Raw genomic sequence first — 13,991 nt, 5'->3', positions numbered from 1 at the left:
ATATTCAATAAAATTTAATGTTATGTGTCGGGGACCTTGAAAGATGCCAATGAGAGAAGATAAATCGAGGAAAGCATAAAACTCCTGGAACATGTTTTTGTGAACTGTGCCTCCATCCAGTGATCATTAGATCTAAGGGGTTATATGGCATGAGACGTGTATCTATCAGTAGAGTCCTATATCAATGACCTCTACAGTGCTTGAGGGAAAACCTCTCGCTTTGGTTTCTCAAATTTTTGAAGAACCATGTTGTGAAGAACTCTCCAATCAATCAAATTTTGTTACATATGAGGAACAATGATTGATGCCAACCAGAGAAGATAACTCATTGGGGCAGATTTACTTACCCGGTCCATTCGCGATCCAGCGGTGCGTTCTCTGTGGTGGATTTGGGTCTTCCGGAGGCAGTTCCTCCGACGTCCACCAGGTGGCGCTGCTGCGCTGAAGTTCCCCGGAACGCACTGGAGTACACCGAGCCGGGCTGAGTGAAGGTAAGCATGTGCTGAGCGACACTTTTTTTAAAAAATGCGGTGGTTTTTCCGAATCCGTGGGGTTTTCGTTTGGCCACGCCCCCCTGATTTCCGCCGCGTCCATGCCAGCGGCGATGCGCCACAATCCGATCGTGTGCGGGGCAATTCAGGGAAAATCGGCGCAAATCGGAAATATTCGGGTAACACATCGGGATAACGTGAATCGGGCCCTAGGTAAATGATCCCCATAGTGTGGTCCTTGCACATGTGCCTCCTCCAGTAACCTCTTTATTTCGACAAAAACTTCTAATTTGAAAATCTTTCCAGTTCTAAAAAGTTGATGCTGAATCACGTCAGAAACCATTAATGATTCTAACCAGAGACGATAACTCAAAATAAACTTAAATTGAAAGTTTGCCTTTAAGTCTTGACCGATGCCTCCATCCTATAATCGTTAAAACCGGAGGGTTGTGTATTATAGGAAAGTTACAGAAAACATTGTGGTCCTTAAGCATTTGCCTCTTCCAGTGACATCTCAATATAGGAGATGATTAAAAGAAAACCTTAACTTTGATTCTTCTACTTTTTGAAGAACCGTTTTCCAAAGACTGTTCCGTTCAATAAAGTTGATGTTGCGTCATGTCAGGAACCATGAATGATGGCCAACCAGAGCAAGTGGAAGGTTCACCTTGTAAAAGTCTTCGAACATGGTTATTGGAACGATATCTATAATTTATGATCTTTGTAACCAAGGAGTTATAATATTCTTTCTTCTGTTACATCTTGATTTTGGCGAGGATCAAATAAAAAAAAAAAAAAGTCTTCTTTAATTGATCTAATTTGTGATGAAACAGTGAAGACCTTTCCAATAAAAGTCACGAACCATGAAAGATGCCAACCAAAGAAGATCTATGAATGGAACCCTAATTTGAAGGTTCTCCTATAACATCTTTGTATGTGTTTCCTCCCACTGTTCCTCCTTCCTAGGATCCTTCCAAGATGATTGTTTTTTACGGGATACTGCTAATCCTCTACCATCATCATCAATTATAAATTTATAATACGAAAAGGCCTACTTTGTTTCTCCTAACAAGAAATATGTTGCCTACAGTTTGACCTCAAGTGGGCTTTGACGAGACCTAACAAACACTTGTTGGCCCCTTTCAAAGATGGGTCGTATTCCATGGTTTTAGTGGCAAGGAGCCCATAGGTTTTCTGTGACGTGAGTTGTAAGAGAGCAAGTTTTTTTTTAGTTTTATGGCACATAGAGCTTTTAATAGTCAATCTACAATGGCCCCTGTCAAGGAGGATGTGAATAGTAAGTTCTTCAAACTGGATGTGGTGAAAATACAAAAAATAGGCAAGCATAAGAATCAAATTGTGGAGGCTAAAAGACTGGGTTAGAGCATCTCCAACAAGGCAGGTGTTTCTAGTATGTAGTGCTTTGTACCTACGCAAAGAAAGGAGAACTGGTGAACAAGCAATAGGGCCCTCAAGATTCATGAATGGGCATGTGAAGCAGAGGCTAGCCCGATCTGGTCCTATATCGTGTCCACTATACCCAAAACTACTAAACTGAACTTGGACCACAAAAATATTTTATTCTGATCTCTTTTATGGGAAGATATTGAGACGGTTACGACCAGAAATTTCTTTTTCGAAATTCTTGGTTGAATTTTGTATCATTAATGATATTTTTGTAGGCCAGTGGATCACGTGTCCATTTGAAGTGGATCACGTGTCCATTTGAAGTAAAGGCCTCTTTACCGTCTACAAGCAGACAACTCTCCAATAGCTAAAGTGGCCACTCAGCCATCAGGATTATGTACACGTAGGGGCTCATTTACTTGGGGTCCGAATGCTGCACTTTCGTCGGGTTTCCCGAATATTTCCGAGTTGCACCGAATTGCCCGGGGATTTTGGCGCACGCGATCAGATTGTGGCACGTCGGTTTTCAAGCGACAGAAATCGGTGGGTGTCGGACAACCCGACGGATTCGGAAAAACCAGGGAATTTCAAAATTTGTGTCGCAAGATCAGCACTTACATGCACCGGGAAGAAGAAGGTGAACTCCGGCGGACCTCAGCGCAGCAGCGACACCTGCTGGATATCGGGCGCACGACCTTAGTGAATCCCGGCAGACCCGAATCAGCGCCGGACAACTCGCGGCGCGATGGCGACTGGACCGGGTTAGTAAATTTGCCCCATTGGCTTACCTTTTTAGTAATGCAGTTCAAGGAACATTTTATTTGCTTAAGAAAAAAAACGTATACCGTATGGGTTACAGATTTAAGACTTCTTGTCCTTCCAAATGCAATACCTGGATTACAGGCTCTATCCATCACTGAGTAACCTCCGATGGCCCCCTGGAAAAAGAGGCTTCAAGTTATGTACATGGCCTAGAACCGGGGGATCTTAGTTTTGCCAGTGTACTAAATATCTGGCAGGCGAGGTGTTTTTCAAAATTTTAAAGTAAATGTAGGTCAACACAAAGGAATCATACAGCGGGGGAATATTTTCCAGTGTTTATACTACACTGTTGAGACCTGCCTGGTTCCTCAGTATTTGCATGTGTTGGGTTATAGGCAGTTCTTCTGCATTCCACGCACCCATTATATAAAGATGTTTAACATAGGTTACCAACGGACAGTCGTAGACCTGTAATCGGGCAATTCCCAAATTCATTTTTACGATATAACTTAATCTTTGTGTCGTTAAACGGGTTACAGTGAACTTAAACCTAGCTGTAGGCAGAACAGATGTCACTTTGAATCATTCTCTAGACATTTTGAAAGGTCTTGGCCAGCTGGAATGTTCATAATGGGGGAACTTAAAGGGGTTTTCTGTTTTTCTGTAATATCCCCTCGGGGGGGGGGGGGGGGGGGTCTGCCACTTAAATGAACCCACCCAAAATAAATACTTCATAAAAATAATTAAAATTTATTGCCCTTATCCCTAAAAGGTTTCTTTGAAAAATCAGTTTGTAAACTTATAGTCAATGATTTTACTTGCATTGCCCCGCCTCCTTGTTCTTGATTGACAGGTCTCACTGCTAGGACATGCTGCTGTATGGAACTAGCACTGCCAATATTCAGCTACAGACATATACAGCCTTATTTACTTATTATTAAGGGTAGAAATGGCTGTGTCGTATGTTTCACATTGTGACTTGCTGGAACGTTGAGAGAGGGCTCTGTTACATCATTGAGCATTTCATGTCCTGTGTATAGGGTGATGTCATCTAAGGTCCTTTACCCAATAACATTAACATCTACCTCATGTATGTATCTGATCACATGAAATCACAGCAGCCTCCATGGAGGATGGGCAAGAGTACTCGTCAATGGAGGCTGCCGTGAATTCATGTGATCGGATACATACATGGGGTAGACTTTGCAAATGTGACAGGGTAAAGGACTTTAGATGACATCACCCTGGTCACATGACGTGCTGAATTATGCGGATGCATATGGCATGAGGAGGAGTAGATGGGAGGGACTGGGACACACCCTCTGATGCCAGATAGGATAACATGTATTTTATGGGGATGATAGAAGCCTGGCATTTGGTTAAAATGGCTTTTAGGGGCATCAATTGACGGGCGAACATCCAGTCCGGCAATATATTCGAATCAGGCGGCCGAACTCGAACGCCGAACCCGACCATTGGGTCCACTTATCTCTATTCACCACAGAAAACGGCTGATGACAGGAGAGTAGGAGATGGGATCCCAGCTATTTCTATCCAGTTTACGGACACTTCAGGTTGAGAACCCTTAAATGACCGGTTGCCTCTAAGTTGATGACTGACGCTAGTATTTTATATTTATAAGATTTGTAAAGTGAAATCATCTGTTAAATATTTTTGCCTTTGTCATTTTTTTTTTTTGCGCAGGTTATTTGACGTCTGTACAGTTTCACGGACCGACAGGGAGACGAAGCTTACACTGGTGTTTGAACATGTCGACCAGGATTTGACAACTTATTTGGATAAAGTGCCAGAGCCGGGAGTTCCCAACGAAACAATAAAGGTATTTAACTATGCGGAAAAAAGTTTCCGAAAATAAGCACTAAATAAATCTATTGAGCCCCAGAGAACCTAACATACTTATATGGGTTTGACAGGATTTTGAATACTTAGACCTAGAGAAGTCATCAGTAGCACCCACACTGATCACCAATCAATGGCTTATCCTTTGACTAGATCATTAATAATTGGGGAACTGCCCCCTTTAATAGAGCTGGTAGGCCTCATCTGAGTCCTATTTGATTCAACTGAAGTTACAAAGATTGCCCTCTACCGAAGGACCCAGCAAGTTAGTGCTTTCCCTAAACTGCCCCTTAAAGAGGACTTGTCAGGTCAATTTGGGACCCTAAACCACCTTACCATATATGACCATATAGGGGGCGGTTTGGGACACTAAACCCCAGGTCCATTAGGACAGGTTCCCTTTAATTTACTATGCAATGCTAAATATACCTGTGGTGGCGCTGAAGCAAAATTCATCACATGTTACCAGGTTCTCCTACAGATTAGAGTGGATCGTTTCTTCTCCAAGCAACCGTTAAAGGGGCTTTCTCATCTGGGCAAATTTCTACTGCCATATGTAAACATTTCTTTAATTGGATGTTATTAATAAATGTACCAGTGTGAAAATATTTTTCCCATAACTGTAACCACATTGTACCTGAAAAACCAGATTGCTGTCCTTGGATTGGACCACCCCAGCACCCTGTGCTATTGAGGAGGCAGCTGACCTAGATTCAGAGTTTATTATCACAGGATGGTTGTGGGACATGCAGTAACTCGACATTTCATATGCAAAAGCTATTTGGTTTTTTTGCACAATCTCTTCAGCAGTGGTGGTCGTATCCAAGGACAACTATATGTTTTTTTTAAATACATCCAAATGAAGAAATGTGTATATGGATTAAATGAAATATTAATGTTTAGATGAGAATACCCCTTTCATTGTCACAAGTTTTATTTAAGACATAGGTCAGAATCGCACCATCCCTTTAAGAAATTTTGTGTCTGGGGCATTGCTTTATCCAAGGTGCGGAAAAAAAAAAGTAAAATCATTTCTCCAGTGCAAACTTGTAGCCATGTAATGTAAGTTACCATCACACACCCACCATGTATCTCCGCTATGGGGGAAAGCTTGTTAAAATTAAAGTCCCTTTTCTCTGCCAGGAAAAATATTTCCAGCATTTAATAAAACATTTTTCCTGTCGGAATTTAAAGATCCGGCCACATCAGAAGAGTCCCATGGGCATGAAGTGGGCGCTTATTGTAGCCTTACGCTTGACTTTTATACACAAAATGTGTGCGTTTTGCTGTCACAGCCATTTGTAAAATGCCAAATGTAATCATCGTAATTTTAAGTGGTCTGTGATGATCCCTACTCACTGGTACCAAAACCCTGGAAAGATTTGTACTGGGAATGTAATGCGCTTACTTTGTCTTCTTTCTACATTCTGATTTTTCTATATTTTAAACAGTATATGAAACCAGACCCTCTATTAGGGTAAACAACGCAAATTTTAGGTCGGAAGACCTGGGGGAGTAAAGGAAGTAAGGGAGGGGCATCAGAATAGTTTGTTGGGCTCAGCTCGGTCCTGTCTTACATAAAGGGTCCAAACCGCAAAGTCCCTGTGAGTCCACATGCCCAGGACTTCCAGTTGCTTATTGTGGTAAGTGTCTTTGTTCGGTTTTCCGGAATTCGGGGGTGGGGGGGGGAGGGCGGAGGTTCATTAGGGAGATAAAGCACAATGGGGTACATTTACTTACCAGTCCCTAGCACATTCCCTAATCCGGAATGTCCGACTGGAATGCTCTGTGCCGCGATTCACTAAAATCATGTGCCCGATATCCTGCACGTGTCGCTTCCCCGCGCAGGTCCCAGGAGTTCACCTTTATCTTCCTGGTGCATGTAAGTGCATTGTCTTGCGACACAATTTTAAAGTTAAATCCCGCTCTCAGTCAGTGCGATTGCGCCAAAATCCAATCACGTGCGAAACAAATAGCTGTCAAAGCGCAGTGAATCCCGAAAATTTCCAAAATCCGACGAAAGTGCGTTCCGCGGAATCTTAGTAAATAAGCCCCAATAAGTCTGATAACAAAATTTAATATCTACAAAGAAAACTAAACAGGATGCGACAACGCTCCACACCGGAAGTTAAAGGGAACCTACCACCACAAATCTACCTATAAAGGTAGATGGGGTGGTAGGTGGATCAATGGGACGTGAGGATAGCCCTTTTAAGGGCTAATCCTCACGTCCCCGCACTTTTTTTAGTAACTTTTATTTGACTTTTATGCTAATTTTATTATGCGGCTAATGGGGCGTGAAGTAGCCGCATCTGAGGTTACATGGCGCAGCTACTCCACGCCCCGGGAGCCACTTTACCCCTCCTACTCACCATCTTCGGCGCGCAGCTGCTCGTAGCTGCGCGTCCTCGTCCGACGATCCTGCAGTCTGCGCATGCGCAGAACTACAGGCCCGTGTCTGTGCAGCCCCGGCTTCGGAGCATGCGCAGACTGCAGGATCGTCAGACGAGGGCGCGCAGCTACGAGCAGCTGCGCGCCGAAGATGGTGAGTCCCATTGATCCACCTACCACCCGATCTACCTTTATAGATAGATTTGTGGTGGTTGGCTCCCTTTGGGCCCCATCATCTCATCCCGGGCAACAAGGTTACGGGCAGTCCCCGGGTTATGTACTGGATAGGTTCTGTAAGTTTGTTCTTAAGTTGAGTTTGTATGTAAGTTGGAACTGTATACTTTATTTTCTGTAACCCCAGTCAAAATTTTTTTGGTCTCTGTGACAATTGGATTTTAAAAATGTTGGGTTGTCATAAGAACCAGGATTAACACTAAATCTTAATTGCAGACACCTGTGATATCTGTTATAGCTGATTATTGCAGCCTAGGGCTAAAGTACAGTAACTTACCAAAATCCAGGGGACCACCTGTATTGCTCATGAGCAAGATCCCGTGAACCTTCTCAATTAAGCTTTTTCAGGGGTTCACGTTCATCTCTGAGCACGTTCTATTGATGGGTCGCCTATGAGTTATCATTCACTGTTGCTGAAAAACATTTCTATATTCCTATTTATAGCGGAGTTTCAAATTCTGCTGGTAACCCTCGGAAACAGACAACAGTTTTGTCCTGCTTTGTTGTCAGACATGTGACCAAACCATATAACTAGATCGGTAACACCATACAGAAGACATAGGGGCTTATTTACTAAGGGCCCCCGCGGACCGCACTTTCCTCGGACAACCCGTCGATTTCCATTTTGTGCTGCTGGTACAGGGATTTAAAAGGGGGTTTTGGTGCACGCGATCGGATTTTGGCGCAATCGTGCCGGCTTTCATGCGACAGAAATCGGTGGGCGGGCCGACGGATTCGGACAAACTGCGGAATTTAACTTCAAAATTGTGTCGCAAGACAATGCACTTACATGCACCGGGAAGAAGAAGGTGAACTCCGGCGGACCTGACCGGGGAAGAGACATATGCAGGATATCGGGCGCACGATCTAAGTGAATCGCGGCACAGGGCATTCCGGACGGACAATGCACTTTCGGGAACTCCGAAGGACCGGGTAAAGTAAATGTGCCCCAATGTATTACTACTATAGAGTCCCTACATCTCCACATACCCTCACACTAGTCTCATATCCTACTACAACACTATATATCCATTAAGGAGGTACCACGTCTCAGTATGGCGCTGCCACGCCTCCATGTTACCTTATCCACTACTACAGACGCACCATACTTGTAGTAATATGACTATGGTGAGCTCTCTTCTTAGTGAGACACCTCCTGGTGATAGGGATCATGTGGTCCCAGTAATTGTCTTCTGTAAGTCGGCCATTTCTTGGGTGACAGCTGTGCATTTTACCCCTTTCCGAGGTTCCGGTTACATAAAGTCATATGATATCCTTCAGGATTTATACCGCCAGCATTAGTCGTCAGAATGGGAAAAGTCTGTTCTCTGTATTTTTTTTTTTTTCATAGTCTCATCAGTTTACGTCTCTAATTTCATCTCTCCGAATAAGGCTGGGAACTGTATGGGATGTGTGTGAAAGTTTTATTTAGGTTTTTGTTTTTTTTCAAAGAGTTTTGCTCAGTTTAATGTTGTTGTAGTTATAGGCTTGTTTTAGATATCTGAACATATGGCTGATGTCTTCTCTCTAATGATTGGAGTCCATTCTGGAGTTGGGCGGTCACAATAACTGCTGGTCCTGGGATGTTTTAGGTATCTGAGACCTGAAGACAATGAAGACATCACCGATAATGCACCTTATAGGGCATCTGCCACCAGGATCTGCTCTTCTTTTAGCTTCTTATTCCTTGGTTTTAGTCTAAAATTATTCAAATGAGACTCACATGAACATCTATGGAACTCGGAGCCCCTCAGGCTCATTTGCATAATTTGTAAAGTCTATGTTTTCTTAAACAGAAGGGCATATAAAGCAGAAGAGCGGATCCTCCAAGAGGGGACTCACACTAGTATGTCAGTGTGCCTAGTTTACAATCCTTCATCCTGGTGGTAGATGTCCTTTAACCTGTCAGATGGATGAGACCTCGGCATTATTTATCAAAACCTTAAAATCTCTCATTAGGATGGGGGTGGGGCAAAGGTTAGATCAGTGGGTCCATATTAATTTGTAGAAAGAGGAATTAGTCAGTAAAATTTCTCTACACTCCTGTGGAACCCTAGGTCATGTGACCCACTGGTAGCAGGACTCAGGGCTTCCTGTAGCCTAAGGTGTCCTGCCGATTTCATGTGGGTCAGGGCGCTTTTGGACATTACTGTATGTATGCCCTCGTTGTGATAACTGCTCCCATGTCAGTGGTTGGAAAAATGTGTAGAAGTCCTGTCCTAGGGACTACAGACAAAGTTTACCAGGGGTAAGTACAATATGGATGACACTATTATGGAATTAACTTGTTAATCTTTTTTGTCAGTGGACAACCCCTTTAAGATGGGATAAGGATAGAGTGATGTTACTGCATCTCGGAGTGGAAGAGAATTTGGGAGAGTTAAATTAGCCCTTTAAGAGTTATTTTTATGGTGGTCACAAAAAAAGGGTAGAAAAATCAAATTGATAACCCGCAAAATTAACAACATTTTTAATATGCACATTTTTTTCTTTAGAGTTCTAGATTAGTTAACATATAATAGTCAGTTTTGATCATGCATAATTAGCACTAGGTAATAGCCGTGGAGCTGTTCTTTCCGTTGAGCTACATTATAGCCCCTCCCATCAGCTCTGAGTGAATGCTGTAATATCTAACCAGAAGCCTGATGCATTTTTCACTTAGAACAAATGGGAGTTGGCTGTGATGCGTATACAAGTCCACGGAGGACAAGGTCTCCTAGTTTTTAGCAATAGGCTGCCTCATAGCTTCACCCATCTCGTCATGTGTAAAAGCATCAGAAGGCTTCTGTTACTATGTTACAGCAGTCACCCATGGGGGAGGGGCTGTGGAATTGTTTAATCAAGGGAGTTTAGAGCACAGCAGTGTGAGGACACATCCGCAGTGCACTGGGAGAAGCTACAATCTATTTTGCAATATGTGCCAATGTTGATGGCAGCAATCTCGCACCGTCAGACTGCTGACAGTCTCCCTTTAATGCATGGGAAATATTTTCAGGACCCATTGAGGCTGTCCGCCGAGTCGCCTTCATTCTCTTCTTCCTCCTCGGATAAGATTGTTAGTATTCTTATCAGCTGCCGGCCGCGGTCATGTTTCCTGATACTATGATAGCCTCCATTACAAGTTTTTAATGTCAGATTTCCGGAATTGGGACAGCAGCCAATTCTGGTCATTGAAGTTTCGCTCGCTGCCCTCAGAGAACCCCTGTCAACAATGTTTGTCATTATATAGAGAGGGAGAAGTTTTCATTATAACTCAATGAAAGACGCTGGCAATTCAAGGGCGGCGCAAGATTCTAGGAGAAGGCAGAACCGAGCATCAGCATAGAGATACATGAATGTCCGTCACACCCTGTACAGATCACAGACGTAGGGGGATATATCTAAAATATGTTCTAAACATCATAATACAGCAATAACAAAATAATAATGTATTTTTATTTATATAGCGCCATCCTATTCTGCAGCGGTGTATATATAATGGGTGGCCAGATAACATGTAATTACACTACATGAAGATCTATCTATCTATCTATCTATCTATCTATCTATCTATCTATCTATCTATCTATCTCATATCTATCTATCTATCTCATATCTATCTATCTCATATCTATCTATCTATCTATCTATCTATCTCATATCTATCTATCTCATATCTATCTATCTATCTATCTATCTATCTCATATCTATCTATCTATCTATCTATCTATCTATCTATCTCATATCTATCTATCTATCTCATATCTATCTATATCTATCTCATATCTATCTATATCTATCTCATATCTATCTATCTATATCTATCTATCTATCTTATATCTATCTATCTATCTATCTCATATCTATCTATATATCTACATATAGAAAGTGCAAGCAGCACATTCAATATCTTGTGCAGGTGGGTTCAAGCTTCCCAAGGACCTCCAGCGATAAACGACAAGGAAATTGCGCAGCACACCGGTCACGTGAGATTCTATCTATCTATCTATCTATCTATCAAGCTTGATGAAGGTGTTACACACCGAAACGTCGCCACTTGTTCAATAAAGTTCACCTTTTATTTTGAAATTTTGAACCATGGAGTGCTGCCCGTTTTTTACTTTATCTATCTATCTATCTATCTATCTATCTCATATCTATCTATCTATCTCCTATCTATCTATCTATCTATCTCATATCTATCTATCTATCTCCTATCTATCTATCTATCTATCTCATATCTATCTATCTATCTCCTATCTATCTATCTATCTATCTATCTATCTCATATCTATCTATCTATCCCATATCTATCCCATATCTATGTATCTATCTATCTCTCTCTCTCTCTATCTCATATCTCTCTATCTCATATCTATCTATGAGAAGAAAAACGGCAGCACTCCAATTCAAGTGAAACAAATGGTGTTTAATCCATCCATCCTCTGCAACGTTTCAGCTGTATGACCGTTCAAGCCTGTAACGTAGAATTGTATGGAAGCGCAGCTGGTCACTGAATACATGCCATAGTGGCTGGACCTTCATCACACATGAGATAAAATAGATAACTAGATACTGTAAAGGGACATTTTTCATGAATGGAGAAATATATCTATCCAAGGGTGGATTACGACTGCCATGGGCCCTGGTCTGTAGGAATATTATATCCCCTACAAGTCTGGAATCACTTCCTACATCTGGTACTAGAATCAGCTTCTTGGGGGATGTGTCCCTTCTGCTGCTTTCCGTCTGTGGTTTTAGGACCTTTTGGAGGACCTTCAAAGGTCCTGAAATGACTATGTCTATAGAGAGCAGGAAGAGATGTAGGAGGATTTCATGGGTGAAGGTTCTGCTCTGTATAAAATCTGTGTTCAAGTGGTAGTTGCATCCAGAACCTGGTAACTATGAAACTAAAATGGTAGAGGATAAATGTCTTATTGTGCGAGTCTGAATGGTGGGAATCTCCTATGATTTGCAGAATGGGGGACCACATGTTCTCCTCGGCTGCCCTGTAACACTGACTTCTAGCATCTTCCATTGGTCATTTACTAATATGAGACTTCCGGTTCAGTTCACAGGTGGAGGAGATTTATCCAAAGTGTTTGAGAGCAGAGCTGTTCTAGCTGCTCATGGAAACCAATCAGAGCTCAGCTTTTATATTATTAACAGCTATGAAAATGTGAAAGCTGAGCTCTGATTGGTTGCTCTCAGACACGTCTGATAAATCTCCCCCATATTTTAATGGCATAGATAAATACACAATAGGCACGTCTTAGACAGAAAATGTATGACAATGGCTTCTTTATTACTTTGTAAACAACATAAGACCAGAATTATACATCAGCAGAACAAATCGGATCATAAATCCGGATGTGGTGCCAGATAAAATTGTCCTCTCACTCTGTGAGGGAAGTATCCTCTGTAATGCTAATAAACAGGCCATGACACGAATAAAACGTAAGCCCCTCGACAATAACAGCTCCTGAAGGATGGACATTGTGAATGGCCGCCCCCGGAGAGCCCTTTATAGAAGAAACTGAAACATTAAGACAACCAATAAAAATCCAGCACCGTTCAGATGTTAGGGGAACCTCTGGATGCCTAATCTAATAGGCCGCGATATAGACCTATCAGCTCCTGTCACTGGGGAAGGATACCCAGCTCAGGTGGCGACAGGTTAGACCATTACCATGTTGACAGAAAATTTACCTTTAAAGGGGTTGTCCACTTTCAGCAAATATTTGATATTGTTTGTGTAAGGAAAAGTTCTACAATTTTCCAATATTCTTTCTGTATCAATTCCTCACAGTTTTCTAGATCTCTGCTTGCTGTCATTCTATAGGAAGCTTCTATGTTACTTCCAGTGGGTAGAAATCTGTCCATGTGATGTGATGGACAGGCGGGTGCACAAACCATTATTATCATTGTTAATATTATGTGTGTTAATAACGGATCCTACTCCTCCATCACATCACATGGACAGATTTCTTTCCACTGGAAGGTAAACATAGAAGCTTTTATGGCAGGACAGCAAGCAGAGATCTAGAAAACCGCGAGGAATCGATACAGAAAATATAATGGAAAATTGGATAACTTTTCCTTACACAACCCATATCAAATATTTGCTGAAAGTGGACAACCCCTTTAACTTCTGAAGGGAAAGTTTTTCTCCAATAGATTAACCCTTTAAGCTAAATCGTATAAATTGTCAGTATCCCGTGTGGATCCCTGATAAGCGTCCAGGACCCCCCCAGGACAGCTAAGGGGGACTTGAGCTTCTCCATTCTGCCAGTCATGACCAGCAGTCAGACATTACTAATCTGACAAAAAAAAAAACAGGTCCATGAAGTGACAGATCATGGGTAGTACATGGTCTAGTGGTCAGGTCTTAACATTTAGACACTGTCTTCACTGTCTAGCCATTAGTCATCCATAAATGCTAAAATGACAAGATCTTTGACTGGTGTGGGGGGATTTTTTTTTTCACATTCGTAATAATATCCACCAGCAGAATAGTGAGTGCAGCTCTGGAGTATAATACAGGACGTTATTCAGGATCAGTACAGGATAAGTAATGTCATGTATGTACACAGTGACTGCACCAGCAGCAGAATAGTGAGTGCAGCTCTGGGGTATAATACAGGATGTAACTCAGGATCAGTACAGGATAAGTAATGTCATGTATGTACACAGTGACTGCACCAGCAGCAGAATAGTGAGTGCAGCTCTGGGGTATAATACAGGATGTAACTCAGGGTCAGTACAGGATAAGTAATGTCATGTATGTACACAGTGACTACACCAGCAGCAGAATAGTGAGTGCAGCTCTGGAGTATAATACAGGATGTAACTCAGGATCAGTACAG

The 13,991-nt window shown here is 42.1% G+C and overlaps 1 protein-coding gene across 1 annotated transcript in view; it reads left to right on the top strand.

The window, feature by feature from the left end:
• CDK6 (cyclin dependent kinase 6) overlaps positions 1-13,991 on the top strand; it is a 93,712-nt gene that overhangs the window by 31,279 nt on the left and 48,442 nt on the right. The window contains exon 3 of the mRNA XM_072154316.1: positions 4,365-4,500. Within this exon, the coding sequence (XP_072010417.1) occupies positions 4,365-4,500 (136 nt within the window). The remainder of the gene's footprint in view (positions 1-4,364; positions 4,501-13,991) is intronic.

Source organism: Engystomops pustulosus, chromosome 5, assembly GCF_040894005.1.
Source record: "Engystomops pustulosus chromosome 5, aEngPut4.maternal, whole genome shotgun sequence".
Classification (NCBI taxonomy): Eukaryota; Metazoa; Chordata; class Amphibia; order Anura; family Leptodactylidae; genus Engystomops; species Engystomops pustulosus.
The sequence above is the reverse complement of the archived record's forward strand: the minus strand, read 5'-3'. Positions and strand labels throughout refer to the sequence as shown.